The sequence below is a fragment of the Fundulus heteroclitus genome, chromosome 16 (assembly GCF_011125445.2).
Source record: "Fundulus heteroclitus isolate FHET01 chromosome 16, MU-UCD_Fhet_4.1, whole genome shotgun sequence".
NCBI lineage: Eukaryota > Metazoa > Chordata > Actinopteri > Cyprinodontiformes > Fundulidae > Fundulus > Fundulus heteroclitus.
The window spans coordinates 252,231-275,344 of record NC_046376.1 but is presented as its reverse complement, the minus strand read 5'-3'; the positions used below and the strand labels follow the sequence as shown (position 1 = coordinate 275,344).

Below are 23,114 nucleotides of genomic sequence, written 5' to 3'. Positions count from 1 at the left end.
TTAGAGCCAGCAGAAGCACTCCAGCCAGGACTGACAGCACAATGATCCACAGGGCGATGCCGGAGTTCTGCTGCAGTCCAGCCTCTGGGTAAACGTGGAGCTCAATCTGCAGACAGGGAGCAGGGAGTCAGGGGACACGCAGCAGGCCACCAGGCTGGGATGTGAGCAGCAGATTGTTACCTGGGAGGGGAAGGACTTCACGTTGATGGTGCTCCTGGTGGTCTTCAGCCTCAAAGTGGCCTGGCCTTGAACCAACACGCTGCTCACATCGCTGTAGTCCTGAAACCAACAGGAGGGTTACCACTCTGTGGCCACTAGAGGGCAGTACGACCCAAACTGCTGAGGCGACTACGCTTTAATTAAGAGAGGACTTCACTTTGTTGATTTGCCTACTTTCTGCGGAAGCCCAATTCCCCCACATGAAACTAAAATAAAGGCCACATAAAAGTCATAACTATTAAATACAAAGTCATAATTATGAGATACAAAGTCAGAGTTTCAACTTTCAAAGTTATAATTATGACTTTGAAAATCATAATAATTTTTTTGAATCTCATAATTCTGACTTTGAAATCGAAATTATGACTTTTAAAGTCAAAATTCTGACTTTTATCTCATTATTATGCCTTTCAAAATCATAATTATGAATTGGTTTCTCATAATTACGACTTTGAATCTCATACTTTTGATTTTGAAAGTCAAAATTCTAACTTTCTTTGTGGCATTATTTTACTTTCATGTGGTAAAAACGGGCTTCCATAGATTGTGTTTTAGGTTTGGGGAGTATTTGCCCTGTGGATCACCAGATGCTCTGCACAATAAGGGACCATGAGGCCCATTCTGGCTACATGAGTTATCTATCTGTGATGAAAACAGCTGTTTATGGCGCAGTTCTGCAAAATAAGATGTTTTTACTGCCATAAAATAGTGACTGAGGGTAGAGTGGTTCAGTCAGAGTCTAGTAAACGGCCTGCCCACTGAACCGAAAAGTGAACAGAGTCATAGTTCTGGGCGATGGTTACCTCGATCATGGTGGAGTTCCACAGTCGACTCCTCACCGTCAGCGTTGCAGACTTGTTCATGTTTAGGAGAGGACATGAAAACTTCACGCATCGGGCCCCGCTGCTACAGCTCTGCAACACAGATCAGGATGAGGACTTCTCCTTTGGACCACCTGAACCCCTGAGTGGTCCTGTGATGTCTATCACTAGACATCAGACACTATCTGACGCTCACGGCGTCTCTGGTACTGGTTCTGTCTCAGCTAAAACTCTACGTTGGTGCCACATGTTGATGTGAAAACTGTCTGCTTAGGGCAAATGTTAAACTGTCCATCATCGTGTCTTTACCAGTGTGAGGACTTTCCTCTGTCTCTGCATGCTGAGGACAGGGAAAGTTGTCCCTTCCTGATCTTCCTCCTCCTCTTCCTCCTCCACCTCCAGGCTCCTCCCCATCCTCTTCTCCTCATCGGACATCTGGACAGACAGGAACCAGGGTTCGTTTTGCTGTTTTTTCACTTTTCCAGAGCGTCCCTTGCTTCTGGCACAAACACATCTGGCATTTAGTCTGAAACGTCATTTCTGAAGCAGGTGTTGTCATGGTTACCAGAGGTTTAAGGGTTTGATGATGTCATCGGGGGTGCACTGGACGGTTCGACGGTGCCGTCCAAGCGGATCTCCGTCAGGTACAGCAGCCACTTTCCGTTCGCCAGCTCCTTCGGCCAGTCGAACTCCACCTCCAGGTTACCCAGGTGGCCCAGAGGCTTCCCCAGGACGTGCACCTGTCGGAGAACACCTGGTCACACCTGGTTACACCTGGTCACCACCTGTTCCGTCTCACGTCTAGAAGCAGCGCGGTGGGTCCAAACAAAACCTGAAGGTGAAGACCACCAGACTGCCAACGTCATCGGTCCTCTTCATGGCCTGCTCACCGATCACGTGGGCCACTGAAGAAGATTGGACGGGCTTGGTTCTGAGAGGAAACAGCAATGAGAGGACAGTCTGGGAGTCTGCTGACTTTGAGCCTGCAGAATCAGAACCTGCTACCTTGAAATGATCCATCAAATGTTAAAAACTGCATGAACCCCTCTGAGCCTCTCCACTTTATGGCCACCAGATGGCAGCATATTACCAACCATAGCGGCTGGTTTTCACCTCATGAAACGTCCCTTACTGTTTCTAGCAGCTTGAAAAAATACTACATATAATAGGGAGAATAGAAAATTAAAGAGATAAGACCTTAAAATGTTTTCCTTACATCTTACAGCAGGGTAAGGTTTTCAGCACAAAGGATGTCGGTTTTTACCCATTTCTTTGTAAACGTCTGTTAAGATTATTGCTCTGCCTGCACTCTTTCAACCTGCTACATTAGTGCCTGTGGTTCTACCAGCTGTGCCTCAGCACGCTGTGTTGGTCCTTACAGCGTGATGGACGCCTGCAGGGAATACTCCACCAGCAAGGAGACAGAGACGGGAGGCAGGTGTGGCTGCTCGCTCAGCCTGAGGACACAGAGACACGCATCAGATTCTGTCTGTTCCAACGCCGATGGAGACGTGTGGGTGGACGTCCTACGTGGACAGCAGCAGCTGAGACCGGATCTCCCTGGTGTCCAAAGCGATCTCAGATGGCTCAAACTTGATGAACAACTGAGCCTGGAACACAGGAGCGGAGGAAAGCGGGTCAGCAGAGGTCCAGCCAGACCGTGGGACCACCGCTGGTACTGGAAGGCGTCCAGGAAGGGAGCTTCACCTTCTGGTTGCTCCTGAAAGGATTCCCCAGCAGGCAGAGGAGAGTGACGCTGTCAACAAAACACTCAACGGATCCTGAGATCTCCCCCTGAAACACAAACACCACAACCGTTCAACACCCAGGTCCATCAGGGTTTAGTTGAGGCTGCTGAGGCTGCTCACCAGAACCAGAACCAGAACCATGGACATAAACCTCAGTGCTGAATCATGAGAACCCATGTAAATGTTCTGAGTGTGACCGATGAGATATCGCCCAGTAAACTCAGATTCATTTAGAAATGGACTTTTCCTCTTTAGAGGTAAAGCAGAACCCGTTCTTCGGTCTCACTGGAAGAGTCAGGGCCCAGCTTCCTCCCCTCCAACCCTGATTCTGCTCCACCACAGGAACTCAGGAGGAGCTCACCTCCATCGTCTGTTTTTCCACCCCAGCGTAAACGAGCGACGGCGGGATGCTGACGTTGAGGATGGTGTCATGAGCGTCCTCTGCGGGCCGACCCGGTGACGCGGTGTTGCTGACGTTGACCTGCAGCAGCAACCTCCTGATGCTGCTGTCGTAATTCAGCAGCTGGCTGCCGTTCTGCCTGGAAACAAACGGATCAGCAACAGAACATCAAGAACATGACTGTGGCTGCAAGAACCTGGTTGCATGACAGAACCTCCTCCTGGTCCAGATGATGATTTTCATTGAGTTTTCACAGCTGGGTGTTTTTGTCTCTACAGCTTCAGGTTCTGATCAGATCAATGATGTGAGACGATCCGATCAGCTGTGTGACTCACCTGGGGAAGGGTTCCTGGTTCTCATGTGTGAACTGGGCCACCATGTGAAGGTTACTGTGACAAACATTATCGGAACCGCAGGCTTTCTGAAAGTGGATCTGATGATGAGAAAAACAGAAATTTTAGGTTCTGACAGGTTCCGTCTCAGTTTTAATGTTTTTATTTCATGGCTCTGGAACAATTTCAGCCTGTAGTTCTATTCTGGATTCTCCTCAGTTCTGTTTCGGTTTCTGGAGGCTTGGTGTCATATATTCTGCTTCTCAATGGGTTCTTACTGTTATTTTTGAGCTCAGTTCTGTTTTAAAGATGTCTAACTCCTTTTAATCTATCTGGACCTGGGTTCTGAAAAGTTCTTACCTGGATAGAATTTCTCTGTTTAGTCTATGGGTTCTGTTGGGTACTACGTTTAGTGTTGTGGGTTTAATCTCTTGGTCCAATTGATCCTGTCTGAGTTTTGATAAAGATCTGTGGACATGCTGACAGGGGTAACTGGAATTACCAAAGTTCTGGAGGTTTTGATCTTTTTCTTAAAGCCTTGATACATGTAACAGGTTCTGACCTGGGTTCTGATGGGCTGAGGTTTCTGGCTGAGAACAGGCAGGCGTCTCAGGTCCTGAACAACGTTGCCTCTGTTGGGAAGGTTCTGATGGAGAGACGCCGTCAGAGAGAACACCAGAGGTTCCACCACGTTCTGGATTGTACTCTACAACACAGATAGAGAGAACAGAACCAAAGAGATCTTTTTATTTAGTTAATCCAAGAATGGGTCATGAGTTTAAGCTGATAGGAAGATGAACGAAGCAGGTGATGAAAGGTTAGCTGCATGAGTGAGAAGTAAACTGGATCTTTGTTTCTGCATGAGAACCGCCACCTTGTTGTCCACCTCCTGGAGACCCAGGACCCACCAGCCGTTTCTGAAGAGGTCCGACTCAGAAAGGTTCAGAGGCAGGATCTGAGTCTCTGACAGCTTGGTGTTTAAACTCAGGAGAACCAGGATGTGGACTCTGTCACCGTCACACTGATTAAGACTCTGCTGACTAATGCTGCAGCAACATTCATCACGATCTCTTGGACTTATCTCCACCAGCAGAACTTCCTCTGACCCGGCTGTAGGCAGAGTTTCGCTCATATCAAACAACTGTGAGAGCTCTACATGGCAGCACTGGGTCCTCTCTGAGGGAAAGGAGGTCAGAATTCTTTAAAAAATGTTGTGTAATAGATAATATCAAAGCCCTGAATAATAATTAAAGAAACATCAGTTAGTTAAAACATATTGAGTATTAATGAATGTGTAATGAGCTCAGGTGCCTGCAGGTGGCGCTCTCGCTTTCCGCATTTCTCACCAGGACTCCGACCTTCAGCGTTTCACACTTTCTGTTCCAAACTGACAGGACACTGGAGTGCACGCTCTCTCTGTTGTCATGGAAACGGAGGCGGGGCTTGAAGCTGGTGACGTCAGCAGCCACAGTGACGTTGACGGCTGCAGGACAGAAACAGACCAGAGTTACGTCTTAAAAACACTATCCCGGGTCCTGCCTACGGTTCTGGCCAACTCTTTTTAGCCAGTCTGGTACGGCTCCAAACACTCCGGTCTGAAACTGACCGGACCAATCACAGCACAGGAGGCGGGACTTTACGATGCATCGCTCTCAGCGCCAGAAATACCCATAATGCAGCAGCACTTTTCTGTATCTATGACAGTCATGATACAGAGATTGTTGTTCCTTTGGAGCCTTGGAAACTTAAGAAAGTATATGTGAGCACATGTTGCATATTTAGACAAAAGCTGAAAACAATCGTTCGCTGAAGATTTTGCTCAATGGCGTGACATGTTTTGCGGAAAGCAAATTACAAAAACAGAGCGTGTAGCTTGGAGTTTGTTTGCATCACATCTGTTGTTATATCGGTCCTAACCCGTCGACACTGACCCTGTTAGTGAACTCAGGCTCTACCAGCTCCTCACCAGACTGATAATACGCCGTGTACATGCCATAAGTCAGTCTGGCTGGCCAGGCTAAAATCTTTCAATGCTAACGCAAATCAGTGTTGCTGCGTTCTGTTGCATCACAACAGCCTGAATATAGCAGATGAAAAAATACAGAACTGTTTTAGGAACCACCAAGATCTTCAAGCTTTGAGATTCAGCTCCAAGGACGCTTGAAGGTATTTTAGGGGAGGGGCTCAGGTCCAGTCCTCAACAGCTGCTACGGTGCACCCCTCCTCTAAAACACCTGAGTCCAATACAGGTGTTCTAGGGAAGGGGTGGCCCTACGGTAAACTTGTAAGAAAGTAAGTAAGTAAACTTTATTTTTAAAGCACCTTTCAAAGGACAAAAAACACAAAATGCTTTGCTGTAAAAACAAAAAATAAAAACAATAAAAGAGATAAGAGATAAAACAGCATGAATGCAATATTGTTACATAAAGACTAGTTAAAAAGTAGTTAAAAGCCGTAATGTTAAAGACAGCCAAGATGGAGGCAATGCCACAGCTCTAAAAGACTGATCCCCTCTGGTTCTGAAACTATAGTTCCTGGAACCATTAACCGCATTTTGCTGGAGGATCTTAAACTACGAGAAGTACGACTGTAAAATGTCGGTAAATCCCACAGGGCTCCAAAAGTAACACTAACATTTTAAAATGTACCATTAGTCGATGTAAAGAGATTAAAACTGGGGCAATGTGCTGTCTTTGGTTAACAGTCTTGCAGCAGCATTCTGCACTAACTCCAGACAGCCAAGATCTTTCTTCTTCAAACAAATAAAAAGGATGTTACTATAGTCAAGATGAGATGACATAAAAGCATGAATAATCAACTCTAATTCAGCTTATGACACCAAAGTTCACAGGTTAGAAATATTTCTCTGGCTGGGTGAAGAATGGTGCCACGGTTTCTGAGGCTTGGTTTCACAGACGAGGCCAATGCACCCAGTAACTGCCCAGATTTCAGGTATTTGGTTCTCAAGATGATTAGTATTTCCTTCTTATCAGAGTTTACCTGCAAGTAGATGTCATCCAGACACTCTCTTGCAGGATAGCAGCTCCGATGACTAGATGTGGCCACTACCGCTCTAGATAGTCCAGATAGACCTCTGTTCCTAAACAGGGGTCTAAAGAATCATCAGCAAACTGAGATTGAGTTTATTTATTTAATAAGGGACAATGCATGTTAATGGACATATACAGATTACGGCCTATGGCTAATTGTCATCTTTCATCCCTTTGGCAGGTTGAGTCAACACAGAAATAATAAAACAACAGTGACAACAATTAGAACTGTGAGCCATCGTGGCTGTGAGCAGAATAAACAGAGGCAGTAATTACATAGAGAGATAACATTTCCTTGAAAACAATAGGATTAAACAATAGAAGGAAAAACAAGACCATGAGATCATCTCAAGATCTAAGAGGATCTAAGAAGGCAAGACAAAGTCACCACCAGTCAGGGTTTGGTTCCAAAAGGAAACTGAAACTCCTCCAGCTGTTCCAGAGGTCTGGGGTGTTTCCTGCCATGCCCTGAGGAACTCCACCTGTGATTTATCAGATCCTGAAGGTACTGGTTAGAGTCCGTCTCTCTGAGAAAGCCGGGGAAGTAAAGTCCGGAACAGTTTCCTGACCTTCATGTGATGAAGTGGTTAATAATGTGATTAGGCTGAGCATTACCCAGTCTAAATCAGGTTAACTAACCCAGAGCCTACTTCCCTGCTCAGAAGACGAACCTCAGGAAATGTACACGGAGAATTAACATTATAAACTGTTTGATTTTAAATAAGTCTAAATGTTATTTAGGTTCATGCATGAGGGACAAGGTGACATTTTTACTCTCACCCAAAGGGTTTATTCACCTCAGAAAGGGGGTCACCTTGACTCTGATTGGTCAGATTAATGACAGAAACACACACGGCAGAGTGCAGAGTGAGTGTGTGTCAGATGGAATAATATCAGTTTATTTAATGTGATTTATTATCCCCAGAAACACCGGGACTCTCAAGGACACGCCATGATGTCATCCGCCGTGTGGGCGGTGCAGGTGTTGTCATAGCAACAGGATGACCTTTCCTCAGATTGGACAAATTAGCAGCACCCACTAAAGACACACAGCTCATCGGGGAGTGTGTGTGTGTGCTGATTAACAGCGGGAGCTAACTAGCGGCTCACACAGGAAGCAGCTCTAATTAACAGGGCAAACGAGCTTGTTGCATCACTCAGCAGCTGCAGGAGGAAACCGGGGGAGCGGATCCAGATCCCGTTTGACTCCCCTGACATGGGCGGTGAGGGTCAGTCAGAAACCTGCTGGATGTTAATCCCTGAGTTTAACCTTAAAGGCAGCAGCATCCAGGTGATACAGCAGCTGGATGACTGCATGAAGTCTGATTATAGTGGAAACCTGAGCTCTAGAAGTCTCGTACCTGTGCTTCTGTAGCAGCAACGCCCTGTAGAGAACTGGCTGATGAATGTAGGAGGACAGGCTGATGGGTGCGATGGAGAAATATTCCAATATGTGTGAGAAACAGACTCAGCCCTAAAGGGCTAATCTTATCAGCGCCAGATGACATGCCTCAAAGATAAGGCCATTGACTTCGGTTCTGACCCAGACTGGACCGCATCTAGCCACTGATTGCTCTCCGCTACCTGAATCTGCTCTGCTCTACTTCTGCAAAACTGAACCCCAGCGAGATTCCAGGGATCTGTGTTGGACCGAGCAAAGTAATTGGTAACCATGTCTCGTTCCCAACATCGTCAGGAAACGGGAACGCTTCAGTAAAAAGGTTCATGCTGATTGAAGCCGGATAGACAGACGTCCTCCGGATGACGCATGGAACGAGTTTTTAAGAATCACAAGATCTCATTAGATCCCAAACGACTGAATCCATGTGCCATAAAATATGATACAGAATTTTTCTGAACTATTGGGCTCCACGTAATCAGAAAACAGCAAATGCCTGGACTGTTGAGCTGCTTTGAGGACTTCATATTGCTGATCATGAATAGACTGTGGACTCACTGATGTTGCTGATGGTTCTTCCAGCGTTGACCTTGAAGAAGAAGCACAGCTCCACCTCGATGCTGAGACACAGGCTCAGTTAATAACTCACACAATAATGATGATGAAAGCAAACCTGAACAGGTGTGCGCTTGCTTTGAATCTCACCAGAAGTCACAGTCATTTGGGTCCACAACATACGGAGAAACGTTGAGCGTGTTACTCAGCTGGAGGACTGGGCGAGATCTGAGGAGTCAGTCAGCAGAAAATGAACACCATCAGCCAAAGCAACGGTTCTTTATACTGTATCTAGAGACACACCCCTACCTGAGGAGGGCAACTGTGTCATCCAGAGAGCCGACCAGCAGGTCTGGATAATTGTTCCCATCAACATCAGCACCTGCAGCCAGGGAGTACCCGAAGGTCCTGAACCCAGGAAACACAGTGCTGCCCTGGATCACCTGAAGGGGACAGGTGAGTCAGAGTGCCTGTTGAGTTCAGAGGGGGCTGTAAGAGCTGAGCTCTCATTCTGCTGGAAGGATTTGAGAAATATGACCATGACCCATATTCTTGGGATCGTAACCAGTTTTAGGGGGTACAGGGTGTGACCTCCCTGGTGAAGCAGGGGCCAGATGCTGTGTTTGAGGCTGAGTGAAAGATGCTTGATATAGTTCCCCCAACTTTCACACTGGGCTTGTTCTGTTATACCTAGCTCCTGGAGATGAACGTGACAATCTCCTACCCCACGTGGAGACCAGCGTCAGGTGAGAGCAGGGACAACCCAGCTCCTGGTTGAGTTTCCTTCCATGAACCTCTTTAAGGCTTAGAGTTTCTCGAGAGAAGTCTCTGATTGTGATCAACGTTTATTTACCTAATAGCAGTTCAGATTACCTGCCTTCTGGGCAGATAGGGTCCAAATGGGTTCCTAATGATGAATTTGAGGCCATCCAGCCATCATCTTCCACTTATCCAAGATCAGGTCGTGGAGCCAACAGGTCCAGCAGGGACCCCAAGCTGTTCCCAGGCCAGTGAGTTCTGGGTTTCCCCCTCGGTCTCCCCCTAGTGGGAAATCCCCAAAGGTTTCCGCCCAGAGGGCATCCTGATCAGATGCCCAACTCACCTCAACTGAGTCCTTTCTCGGTAGAGAAGCAGCAGCTCTACTTTGAGCTCCACCCAGACAATAAAGCTCCTCACTCCCCTCTGGCTGAACCATACTCATTTTTTTTAGCTAATTTCTGTTGATTGTATCCGGGATCTCGTTCTTTTAGCCATGATCCAGACCTCATGACCACAGCTGAGGGTCAGAACATAGACATATTGGGAAATCGAGAGGTTTGCTTCTTGGCTCAACTCTTTCTTTACCACAACAGACCAGAGAAGCCTAACTTGTTACATCTGGCAGGAGATTCCAGTTCTTCAACACACAAGAAAGGGTTTTAATCACGTTCCTGTATAGTGTAGGGACACAGAATCTGAACAGGCCACGTTGAAGACCTCCATTGCAGATGCTGCTTCCAGAAATTACAACTTAAAGTCCTGGGGGGGGGGGGGGGGGGGGGGGGGGGCTCTAACAGTAGCAACGAAAACACCCAGACATAGAGGTCATTGTGGGCAAGAAGAAGACCTTCAGAGCTTGGTTGTTTCTACGGACTGACAGGTATCGGTTGGCCAGAACTGCAGCTTCTGTGGTTGAAAGTGCAACACCTCGGTTTTTATAGGAAATTTTAGAGGTGTGAATGTGCAAAGCTCTCAATCTATGTATGTATACATATAGACCCTCACCTTTTGTCATGAGATAAGGATCATGATTAAAAGACCAATGTCCCAGATACCAGTAACTGAAGTAAACGTCCTTATCTGTAGATATGTTTTTGTGCTGTAGGGACATTTTCTTATTGAACATACATTTCTCCATTGTGTAAAAATTTCTAAACTGTGAAGCCATGTCTCCACTCTTTGACCTTGACCATGGATTTACAGACTTTATTTTAAAACATAAGGTGGATCCAGATATTCAGTCCATATCTCTCAACATCATGAAAAAGGACAGCACCATACCTGACTTGGTTCTGTAGAGACACCTTCTTTGCTGCCGGTCCAGATCATTACACGTCCTGTATCGTAGAAAGGAGCTCCCACTGCAAAGTCTGTAACACGACATTACATCAGCCTAACTAACATTTACTGATTATTAAACATCGGCTTCATGCAGCAACCTCACCCTGGAAGCCGTCTTGGTTGAGGTCTCCTGCAGCAGCAACTGCCATTCCAAAAGCAGATCCATCAGGACCCATCAGAACCACGCTTGGTTCAGAGTGGAACCTCCCCCCTCCGTTCATGTAAACGTAAACTGCCCCTCCCGCCTCCGGCCTCCGACTGAAGAAAAATGGAGCGCCCACCAGCAGGTCATTCCAGCTGCAGGAGAGAAAGCCAAACATGAACTGATGCAGCTGCAGCGTTCTTCAGCAGATAAACCCGGGATCAGAAACTAGGTTCTGTGTCCGTCTTCCAGCAAATGCAGGAACTCAGTGACCTCTCACCCATCTCTGTTGAGGTCAACGGCTACCACGGCGTTACCAAAGTACGAGCCGACCTGTTGACCTCGTAGAGTCTGCTGAATCACCAGATTGTTGGACCGCTTCACCAACAGCATCACAGAACCATGAGCGTCCAGTTTATTGTCCCTTGGGGCCCCTGTTTGCCAACACATCAGTCAAAAGATCAACGGGCCTGAAGAGCTGATGACTGGATCAGTGATGGAGGAATGAAGGAGAAACTTCACCTGTTACGATGGTTTGACTCTCTCCAGAAAGAAGATGACTGGCCTGGGTGACTGAGTATCCTGCAGGAATACACAGATCAGTTTTTAAGACGCTGTCAGTAAAACTCAACATAAATATAGGTGAGCAGCTGTGTGTCAGTTTAGACATCACAGATCACTGAATCACCAGAGAGAACTATAACATCAAACATCAAATTTTCTGCTTCCTGAATGCACATCAAAGAAGGTAACGTCTTCAGAAAAAGGGCTCAGATCGCAGTCTTAGGAGGGGAGGAGTTACTTAAAGGGACAGTTCACCTAAATAAATGTTCCTTTGACTCCTGTTTTGTTTTATAGACTGCTTCGAATAATCAAACTCATCGTCTGGATTCATCCAAAGGGCCTGCACATCTCCTGCAACACACACACAACGGCACAGTGAGTAACACCAGATAATACAAATGCATAAAACAAAGAAACAACATTTGTTTCTACTTATTGGAATTAATCCGTTGAAAGTTCTCCAGAGAACGATTAATGCAAACAAAACTCAGCAGGTAAGGTGAGGCCATCTCCACCGGACGAGAGGCAAGACCCACCCTGCACTGGTCAGCAGTTTTACAGGGCAAATCTGATAATTCATATATTTCCCACACACACAACAACAAAAAAGTAACCCAAGAATATAAATCATGGGAAAGTGCCAGAAAGCACAGATTGAAGTTAAAAGATGCCTCAGTTGATCTTATGGGATGTGTACTCCCTGTAATTGCCTGTGTGTATTTGTATCAGTCTTGAATAGCAGATGGCAACAATGTTGATTCTTCCCAATCACAAATTGATGCCTTTGTTAACGGTGTGACTTCCTCATTGTGTTCTGCATTAGACAATGTAGCTCCCTTCAAAAAGAAGGTGATTATTCACAGGAAGCTGGCTCCCTGGTTTATTTTAGAGCTGTATTCTTTGAAGCACAATGTTAGGAAATTGGAGAGAAAATGGCGCTCTACACACCAAGAGGAATCCTACTTAATCTGGAAACACAGTCTACTGTTGTATAAAAAGACCATTTTTAGAGTTAGAGCAGCATATTTTTCATCATTAATTGAGGAGAATAAAAATAATCCTAGATTTCTCTTTAGTACAGTTGCCAAACTTACACAGAGTCACAGCTCCGTTGATCCATCCATTCCCTTAGCTCTTAGCAGTAATGATTTTATGGGATTCTTCAAAATAAAATTGATTCCATTAAAATAAAAAAATTGGCATCCTCGCAAACATGATTACCTCGTCCTCAGTAAGTGAGGCAGTGTTGGAGGAATCTTTAGAACCTGCGCAGTGTTCGAACTGTTTAGAAGCAGTAGAGCTTTCTGAGCTATCTAAAATTTTAGCTTCATCTAAACCTTCTACCTGTATGTTAGACCCAATCCCAACCAAGTTGTTTAAGGAGGTATTCCCTCTGATCAGTGGTCCTATTTTAGACATGATTAATCTATCCTTAGTAAATGGATATGTACCACAGGCTTTTAAAGTAGCTGTTATTAAACCTTTACTTAAGAAACCATCTCTTGATCAAGATGAGTTAGTAAATTACAGACCTATATGTAATCTTCTTTTCTTATCTAAAATTCGTCAAAAAAATTAACACTGATGTTTAAAACATAAAATAAACATTTATCTTTATGAATTATAATTAATGACCAGAACAGGGACATAAAGTATTAACAGTATGTCTAAACAACTAACTAGACAAACAACTTTTGTTGTTTCTTACTTCAGTAAGTAAGAAAAATCTCATTGCTGTGATCCATTCCTCACACAATCTTTGATTTCATTTAATTGAACTCTTATGATACTTTCCATCTGTGAACTCGTGAGCTGCCCATCAGCACCCTCCACTTCACTGGCCTTACATGAGCTCTGAACTTTCTGAGTTGAACATTAATGGAGCCTCACTGCTTCTCTGACCTGCTGAACCTGAAGCTGTGTTCAGTCATTCAGAGACGAGAGTTCAAACACGATCAGTTCATCCTTAATCCTGGACTCTGACTACACTGCCGGCTCACCACGCCGGGGCTGAAAGCTGCCAGGGTTGTGGATGCGGAGGACTGGAGGTGAGGCCGTAAAAACAACCAGACATGTGATGGTGAACAGAAAAGGTACCCTGCCAGTTGTAGCTCCCAGGTGAGCCGAAGATGGCGTCGGTCTGCGTGATGAAGGCGGAGATGCCTTTAGTGCACATGCCCTCACCAGATTCATCTTTAAGGTAACTGAACACACACAGGTAAGACAGGTAAGTACTGCAGGCGCGTCTTCCCTCACACGCTGAACATTAGGTCACGTGACCTACTTGCAATGGTCCTGTGATGACTTCCAGTTCTCCCGATCTTCTTTGTTACGCAGGTCGTTTTTATGGAGGTAACATTGGCCAACCATCCGTCTCTCCCCTTTGTACACCTTAACAAACCGATGACCACATGCCTGCCGGGACACATGACACAGTTGGTCACATGTTACACGTGCTCGCCACTTTATCTTAAACTGTTGTTATTCAGATAAACTGTGAAATTACTACCGCTGCCTGTTAATAAACATGAAGTTAGTTAGTCTGGAACCATTAAAAAGCCAATCACCGGGCTGAGATGATCAGCCAATGACAGCACAGACTCACCAGGACCCTCCCTCCAGGCCGGCCCTGACTGGCTACTGAGACCCCCAACCACATGTCCTCAACCAGGTCCTCAGTGGGGCTCAGGTCTGCAACAGCAGCAAAGACAGAGGAGTGAGAGAAAGAGGGAGGACAAATAACTGGAAGACCCTGTCCCTGAGTGAGACACGTAGCTCTCACTGCAGTATTTCTATCAGGTTGAATCTGGACTTTGACTAGGCCATTGCAACACCTTGATTCTTTGAAGCCTTGAAGCCTTCTTCAAACTGGAAGCAGGCTTCAAGACTTCAAAGAATCAGCTGCCAGATGTTTGACTCCAGAATAATGTGATATACAGAGGAGTTCCCAGGTCCTGTGAATGCAAGCCAAGCAGCATCTACAGAATGGATGTTTGATTTTCTTCAGCCATGGTGATGTGCATCATTGGCTAAATGTCTCCATTTCGCTCTCACCTGTTCTATGGGCGTTATTCCTGAAGTCTCGTCCTTCATTCAGATGCAGCTTTGCTAACCTGAGTGCTGCTGTTGTCTTGTTTTAGGAGAGAAGATGCTTTCATCTCAAATCCTCCCAAACAGCCACACTGGATCTGTGTCCTGTTATGAACTTTAACCTTTAAGATGCTAACTGAAGCCTGCAGAGTCTGACCTGGATAAAATGTGATGTTGTGATGCATTTCTGGACCTGCTTCTCCATTTCAGTTTTGTTAAATAAAACATGATCATGATGTATTTAATAATTTTATTTATTGAGGTTTAGAACATTTTCTGACCTTTCAGGACCTTACGAGGGTTATTTACTCTTTATCGTGATTGTTTCCTTTGGGAGTGCTGCCTTCACATGCAGCAGCTGTTATGTTTTATAGTTTTTTATTTGTCTATATTTTGGTGCGTTAATTATCACTGCTGAGATATTTTTTGGGTTATTACTGGATATGTCCCACTCAGGATCCTTATCGTGTTTGAGTGCTGTTGTGTTGTCTTGAAACAGACAGCAGCTGTCACAGCTCAGTGACTGATGGACTACCCATAATGCACCAAGATGGCGATAAGATCACAGGCAGCAGGCGGATCCATCATTAGCTGCAACCAATTAGTCACCTAAAAGTCCAGAACCAGGCAGCTGAAGAGGGATGTTTGCTCCCCAAGTTGAGACTGTCAAGCTTTTTGCCGCTCTGTGATTGGACGACACAGAACTCACCTATGACAGCAGAGCCAACATTAATCAGCAATTCTCTTGTTTTAAACGTCTAATTGTTTCCATAAGATACATTAAAGTTAATAACTAAGATGATGTCATTACAGTCCAGTGTTCTACCAGGACTTCTTGGATCCGACATTCATGTGGTTCTGCCACCTACTGAATCATTGTCTGCAGAGTCAATAAATGTAAAGTCGCTCTGTAGAGGCAACAGTCTGTTAAACCGACGCATACTTCATGGTGAGTTCCACACAGATCCCCGAAACAGAACCAAAGTCCAAAATCCTGAACGACTCTTCCTAAGAGTCCCCAGGATGTAGATCCAAGGATCTACCCCCGACTCTATGGCTGTACTGCCAGACTTAGGGATCCTAAAGGCTCTTATGTCTTTATCACATGGCCTAATGGGCCCTAGACCTCATTGGCTCTTTGTTTTTGCTGCTGTTTTTCTGAGAGAGACCAGGAAGGGCCAATAAAGATCACAAAACTGACTTTAGAGTCAATTTTGTGACCTTAGCAACTTTTTTCTCTTCAAACTGACCTGGCAGCACTGATCAAATGAATAAACCAGGCAGACATTCAGCTTAATCATTATAAACAAAATATTTACTGCAGCCTTTCTCCAGACATTCCTGAAAGAGGAAGTAGAACAACCTGAGTTGTTAACAGTGGTAACTTACTTGGATCTATGAGCTTCATCCTACTGCATTCTGATTGGTCAGCTGTGACTTGGCAGCTGTACACGCCTCCTGTTTGATTGGCTGGAACATTAGGCTCCGCCTTCTCCCTGGGAGCTCCGACTAATAGCCTGTGATAAACAGAAATGGGCCATGTTACCTGTTATTTTAACATCCTGTCAGAACAAACCTTCCAGAACCTTCTGTTCTGGTACCACCTCTTTCAGAACCATGTTCTTGTTTTTTTATATAAGACAATACCTGGACTACTGCCTTCACACACAAAAGTTTGGTTCCTGCCTCGTTCCGTTCATGTTGGTGCTTTCAGCGCCGCTAACCCGTTCTGAAACATTTTTTTTTTTTATTCGGCACCTTTTGCTCTGAATATGTTGCAGGATTACTGGACATCAACACACTTAATATATTTCATCTTATAAATTGATACTGAGGCGATTTCAGCTAAATTCTGTTATATGTGCATGTTTCTCTGAGATTTGTCTTTAAATATATTTCATATTCTAAAGATTCTGATGATATTTACATTTTTCGTGTCTGTAACTATGTAACTTAATTGTTTGCTGCCTATATCAACACCCTTGAAAAACAGGTTTTTAATCTCAATAGGAAATAAAAAGTTAATGATAAAAAATAATCTTTTTGTTTGGAAATATGATCAAAGCAACCATATATGCTTAGGATATTAGTTATAATACAAAGAGCTTTGTTAAAACAACCTAATATACGATCCAAGAGTATTTTTAATCCTAATCAAATGTTTATTATGAGGCTTTTTAAAGCAACTCAGGAACTGGGACTAACCCTAACTAGGATATTATTTCTCTGACTTTTGCTTTTTATTGTTCCCATTTCATTTGGGTTTATTGTTCTGTGTCAGCCTGCTAATTGTAACCTTTTGACTCCCATGTGTTGTCTTGATGATCTCTGATTGGTTAAATAAAGATCCTCCTCAGGGCACAGCTCTCTGTCATTCTCCGTCCAATCAGATTAATTAATTTTAATATTAATCCTTTATTTATTAAAGGAAAATCTGGTCTTATTCTCATTTTTAATTCATCACACCTGCCGTCAAAGTCACGTCCCCGGTGGCTTACAGACATGAACGTCCCTGAAACACGATGCAAACAGAATAATGTTCACGTAGTTTATTGTGATCACTGACCTCGACTTTTGACCCCTCCTAACATTTTATCACCAGCCACCGCTGATTACAGGAGGGGAAACTCAGAAGCGCTGCTGATGGACTGTCGGAGGAACGGGGAATGTTCCTGGAAAACTGGACTCCTTGACTTTCTCAGAGGTCAGTGAAGCGTTTATATTTGAGTCGTGTTCCTTTGCTGTCTCAGAATAAATGAGTCTGAAGGACAGGCGGGACATCCAGTGGCAGACACAATGACAGACCGAGGACACGTGTCTACTGATTAGCTGATGTCATGTGACATAAATCAGCCGGAGGACAACAAGCTGGAGGTCAGTGTGAGCCAAACCTGGCCGGATAGAACCCGTCCTGACTGGACTGGAGTGGAAACCCTGGAACAATGTGCCCAAACAGCTGGGAATTCATTTAACGGAGCAAGGAACCGGGCTGAGGGAGCGCTTACCCATGTTCCTGGGCTATGGGGACGTAGATCTGTCATAGTGAGGACAGGAGGTCCACATGGAGACTAGAAGACACCCCATCTGTGTGACGTAGGTCTTTAAATCTGGGCGAGAGGCACAACTGCCTCTGCTGACAGGAAATCTGTGGGTGTGTCAATTTCCTGTTAACTCAGATCCTTCAACTCTCTCTGACCTCTAACCCGCTCTCTGCTCAGGTGGCTTACCGTGGAGGCGATGAAACAGTCAATCTGGACCAGAAGCATCTAAACCAGATAAGTTATTGATTCCTGCAACGTTTTCCGGGTCTCCTGGGAGCTTTTAGGAGCTGTGAAAACCCACGGACTCATCCAGCCTCATAATGAACTCCAGAACATCGCGGACAGAGCGCTGGAAGCCCGACTAGAAACAACTCAAACCTTCACATCAGACATTCCTCGCTGCAAACAGGACTTCAGCAGGACCTCTGGAGATCTCTTTGAAGCATTGAAGGATCCATTTTATCCTCAGGAACCAATAAAGACCTCATTGATCCATTGGACAGCCAATCACCGAGCAGGGGAAGTCTGACCCGCTTCACCTGAACCTCCAGAGAAACATCACTCTGAGTGTGCTACACCCACAGCCAATCCAATCAGTGCGAGCAAAGCGCTGGATGGCAGCTGGGTGACTCCAGGTCGAGCTGTGCGAGGATCTCCCTGAGGAAGCTGCAGCTCATTGTGGAATGAAACACGTATGTTCAGAGTCAGACCCACACGGTGCGAGAATCATCCTGTCTCTAATGGCTGGGGGGGGGGGGGTACTATGTGACCTGTCATGTCTGCAGCTGCTTAAAGTCACTGTGAGGCTGATGCACCGACTGTACGTTATATGATAAACTCCTCCAGGACCAGGCAGAGCGTAGCTGCCACGTTCCAGTCCTCCTTCCTAAACATCAGAGGGTTCCAGCCTCTTTGTCCCATTCTTCCTCCACATATGGGATGTCCTCTATTGTCTGGGACATCCCTGGAGATGATATGGTCCTGGAAGCAGCTGCTGTTGTTCTTTTCTGCAACCAGCACAGAGCCTGGCTGCTGGAGAACGTGTACATCTGATCCACGATGGTCCTTCCCACAAGCTGACGCCTCCTCTGCTCAGTAAAGTTTGTGAATATAGCTCCATATCTTGGATGGAAGTTTCTTATCAGCCGTCAGTGAATGGTGGTTTCTTGGTGCAGGAATAACTCCATGTTATGACCCGCTGTGGTGACCACTGGGAAAAGCCACACCAACAGAACATATCTGCTCTTCGTATTATCTGCTCTTCAGGTCACGGATCAACTTAGGACCAAAATGTTCTCTTAATTTTAGCGCATCTCTGGCTCTGCATTTAATCTGCTGCTCATGAAAATCCCTGACAGGGGACAAAAGTGCGATGGAGAAGAAGCTGTTTTCATTGCAGCTCTGAGGTTGCTGTCCAGGATCTCCCCCCCCCCCCCCCCCCACCCCCACCCCGGGCCCCCAGCTGCTGGAGCTGCTGGAGCTGCTGGAGCTGCTGGAGCTGCTGGTCTTTTCTCAGGCTGCAGGAGAAGTCAGACACATTATTAACACTGCAGGGCATTCACCTGACTCAGATCCCTGCACATTCACACAGAGCTGCACTGTGCTGGGATCTGAGGAACCCTCCACATCACTGAGATTTATCAGTGTGCGTCTCAGAGGCTTCATGAGGATGGAGACGGATCAGCGGCAGCTGGAGGGAGTCGGCCTCCTCAGAGGAAACTCAGTTATCACAAACCGGGAGATAAAACCGTGCCCGAGGACCAGCAGCAGCGAACCATCAACCCTGGTGTGGAAAGATGAGCTCCAGAGCTCTGAAGGGAAACGGCGTTCCCAGACTGAGCAACAACTCCTCCAACAAAGACAAAAACGGCTGAATGCTCCAATCAGAAGTCCGTCTGTTAGAGTCACAGCATCGAGACTGCAGGTCTGTTAGAACATCACCACCGTGTCCTGGTTCCTGTTGCTCCCTGCATGAAGGATGCTGAGATTTCGACCCGGGTTACGGGTCCTGAACGTATTCAGAACCAGAATCTGCAGACAAGCAGCGGTGATTGATAGGTGGCTGGTTGCATGTGAGCCATGCTGGGTTCTGCAGGGGTTGTTCACTTTGTGCATTCGGTCATTTTCTACCCAACATTTTTCTGGGATGAAATAATTTCTTCTGATACAGGACCTCCTTCTGGTGTCCGTGCATCAACGTGTACCCGTCTACAGGAGCGGGTTCAACCACCAATGAGCAAATGAAACTCCTATAATCGGTTCTCAGTCTGCTGTGAGGAAGTGTGGGTGCATGACGGCACTTAATAACATCTACCAGCAGCAAAGAGCTCAGAGCTCTAACGGTTAGATCACCTGGTCCCACTCAGGATCAGAACCAAAAGAATTATTAAAATAATTAAGTAGAGTAAAAAAAAATTAAGACTCTCCCTGGTTTTAGACAACAAGGTATGAAATGGACAAAGAAAAGGAAGAAACAGCAATGCATGGGTGGGAAGTCGGGCTGTGAGTTGGTGAAGAATAGAGATGGAGAGAAAAAAATTATTCAAATGAGAGTGAAAAAGGATTTGTTAAAAAAAATTATACTTTGCTGCTCAGAAATTGTTAGATCAGAACATGTTATTTAATATTGAAAAGATCCAAAGTCACAGGCAAATTCTAAAATAAAAACTAATGCAAAATAATAAAAAATATATAAGGCAGAAGAAACCCTTCTTTCAAATAAAACCTTGTCAACATAAAACTTTTTAAACCAGTGTTTAAAGTAATTTATATCTACATGTTAGGAAGGACTTCCAGTCTGTTGAAGTCAACATCGTGCGGCCGGCTCAGAATGATTCTTGTTCTGCGTTCAGTGAAGTGACTCAAGGTAAGAAGAGCAGCCAGAATTCTTTCTCTAGTAAGAATGGCATCACTTTGAAATTATATATTGGTGCAGTTAAACTTCTTCTAAAAGTAAATTTATCTTCAAAAGTTATTCAGGTGAAGTTAGCTAGGTGCTACGCTGCTCTGGTGAAGCGGGGGACGTGGGGTCTGGTCCTCTGGCCTCTCTGAGTGATGCATTAACTCCCTCCACCCAAAAACAGGTCAAAACGAAATTAAAGTCGCTTCCATGAAGTCCGACTGACAGAACCGGCTGAGACTTTCTGTTGAGGAACATTTCAGACTAAAGCCTCGTCTCTGCAGGGCCAAACGGCTCAACGTTTGACAGGAAACTGACCCAACCACTGTCAGACGCTTAGTCACGTAGGTTTCAGTGTCTGCTTCTGAGAGCCAATCAGAGCGCAGCGCTCTTTGATAGCAGAGAAGGAAACTGAGGTTTCAGATGCCGTAGGAGCAGCTCATTTCTGCAAGGTTTATTTATAAAGTTCCTTACACAGACACAAAGTCACAAAGCCCTGTAAGAGAAAATCATAAAATAAAATTACGACATGAAAACCCGGTGGAACAAAATGGTTTTCAGTTGGTGTTAAAATCTCCACATGGTCAGCAAAGCTGCAACTGTTCTACAGTTTAGGAGCCAAAGACTGAAAGTTTAGTTTTAATGTTTTAGTTTTCAGGCTAGCATGAGGAACATCCAGCTAGTTAAAAGCTGACACCGATAGTCAGGAGCCTGCAGAGCGCTGTAGGTGAGAACCAGACGTTTAAATCTGATTCTAAGATCCACTGGGAGCCGAGGTAAAGAGGACAAGTCTGGGGTGGGATGGGAGCGTTTACTAGATTTACTAAGACGTCTATTTGCTGCATGCTGGAGAGCCTGAAGGCGTTAAACTGAAGAAATGGCATTACAGTAGTCTAAACGAGCAGATACAAATGTGTGAATAATGTTCTCGTTATGGTGCATGGTGCATATTCTAGAGATGTTTCTTAAACATCATTTAGACGGACACATTTAAGCCATACAGAGGAAGAACACAGAACCACCAGAAGGCATTTCAGAAATCTAGGATCCTGAATTAACTCTGAAAGTTTGAGATCCAGCATGTTTTGAGCACATCCTTCATGATTTGAAAATAATAATCTGCTTCTGCATCTTTGCTCCAAAATTTCTAAATGTTTGGGAAAATATCCTGAAGTGAATTCTCCCAGTCAGCAACTTCAGACACATTTTCAGATCCAGGTGAGTGCATTAAAGGGGCAGGTGAGTACAGGTGTGTAGATCAGAAGGACAGGTGTTCACTCACAGGTGCTTCCCTGTCTTCAAATCCTCGTGCAGAGCGACAGAGAATCCAAACAGATTCTTGCTTCCGACTGTCTTCAGCACTGGAAATGACGTGTCGATGTTGAAAGCCCCGCATGCAGTGAGACAGACGCTCAGCAGCACAAAGACGTCTATTGCCATGGAGACTCACACCTGGGAGGAATGAGAGCCTGAGTCAAACAGACATGGCTGAACGTATGCATTCAACAATAAAATCATAATTATTTTATTATAGTTGGGAGGTAAGAACTCATTCACACTGACATGTTCATAAAACCGTTCACAGATCCACCTGCGGAACGCTCTGAGGTCACTTTACATTTACTTAACTTTTTCAACAAAATGTACTTTTCATAATATTACTAAAGTATCTCTGCTCTTACTAGAGTAAATCTCTGGCTACTCTACCTGCTGTGAGTAACTTCATGAATAAAGAATAAATTTGTTTTAACTAAAAATGCAGCAGAGAGACTGGCTCCTCTCCCGTCCTCTGGCTGTCACCTGACCGTCGGTCTCACCTGATTTAATGTTTATAAGGAACTTTATCCAATCAGCATCATTTCTGCTGTCTGCTCAGATAGAACAGCTTCATATTCACAGGTTAACTCTGCTGCTGTCCATCGTCTTACATCTGTGACGTTAGTACGGTGGTCTCTTGTTCAGAACCGGTCTTTAGACACAGGCTCATATTTATACATACACCTGACATTTGGTTAAATGTCTCTTTGAACAGGCTTCTTGCATCATTCTGACTGATGTCTGACCGCTCTGCTCGGCTGGGTGGACATGAGGAGTGGATGGAAACTTCTGTCCTGAGCTGTGCTTCAGTTCCTCAGATTAAAACAGGTCCACATGCTGGTTGTTGATAATCTTGACCTCTGTTTTTAGTTTCTTGCCCCTTTGGTTAAACAACAAACTGAGAAAGAGCCAAAGTACTCTGACCCAGGACTCCTGCAGCCTGTGAAACGGTGACAGGCTGAAAAATGAATGCAGCTCGCTGAGCTTACAGAAACAGGAGCTCTGACCTGTTGGTCTTCAGACTGAAGCAGCTTCCTGATGTCTGCGGATGAAGAAGCTCGGTCCAGCTGTCCTCCTCCTCCTCTGCAGGGCGACGGTCTGACTCCTGCTCGGCTCCGTCTGCTGAAACACGCCTCTGCACACGCTCAGATCAACCTCTCTGTATCAGCTCTCTCCACCTCCCTCCCTCTCTCTCTCCCTCCTTCATTCTTATTCTTCAGCTGTGCTCGGTCGTCCTGAAATGAAATCATGTCTGAGTGGGTTAACCCACACACACACACACACACACACACACACACACACACACTAATAACAGGAGGGTGTGTGTGAAAGTGAATGTTTTTCTCTCACACTCTCAGCTCAGAGCTTATTTTAGTTTCCTGTCTTTGTCTCACTTCCTCTCTCCTTTATTTTAATTTTTACACACACAACCCCCCC

General features: G+C 45.2%; 1 protein-coding gene across 1 annotated transcript in view; it reads right to left on the bottom strand.

Moving 5' to 3' along the window:
- Nucleotides 1–22,866, bottom strand: part of LOC118566308 (integrin alpha-3-like) — a 23,687-nt gene extending 821 nt beyond the window's left edge. The window contains 28 exon segments of the mRNA XM_036147979.1: nucleotides 8–106; nucleotides 181–279; nucleotides 1,023–1,133; nucleotides 1,350–1,480; nucleotides 1,610–1,655; nucleotides 1,658–1,794; nucleotides 1,868–1,971; nucleotides 2,420–2,497; nucleotides 2,571–2,650; nucleotides 2,748–2,834; nucleotides 3,150–3,327; nucleotides 3,524–3,621; nucleotides 4,083–4,226; nucleotides 4,867–5,003; nucleotides 8,528–8,589; nucleotides 8,675–8,752; nucleotides 8,834–8,967; nucleotides 10,565–10,653; nucleotides 10,728–10,921; nucleotides 11,047–11,200; nucleotides 11,289–11,348; nucleotides 11,586–11,681; nucleotides 13,428–13,534; nucleotides 13,615–13,745; nucleotides 13,936–14,021; nucleotides 15,810–15,937; nucleotides 21,643–21,812; nucleotides 22,685–22,866. Coding sequence (XP_036003872.1) covers nucleotides 8–106; nucleotides 181–279; nucleotides 1,023–1,133; nucleotides 1,350–1,480; nucleotides 1,610–1,655; nucleotides 1,658–1,794; nucleotides 1,868–1,971; nucleotides 2,420–2,497; nucleotides 2,571–2,650; nucleotides 2,748–2,834; nucleotides 3,150–3,327; nucleotides 3,524–3,621; nucleotides 4,083–4,226; nucleotides 4,867–5,003; nucleotides 8,528–8,589; nucleotides 8,675–8,752; nucleotides 8,834–8,967; nucleotides 10,565–10,653; nucleotides 10,728–10,921; nucleotides 11,047–11,200; nucleotides 11,289–11,348; nucleotides 11,586–11,681; nucleotides 13,428–13,534; nucleotides 13,615–13,745; nucleotides 13,936–14,021; nucleotides 15,810–15,937; nucleotides 21,643–21,800 — 3,006 coding nt within the window. The 5' untranslated portion in view covers nucleotides 21,801–21,812; nucleotides 22,685–22,866.
- Nucleotides 22,867–23,114: the final 248 nt, after the last annotated feature.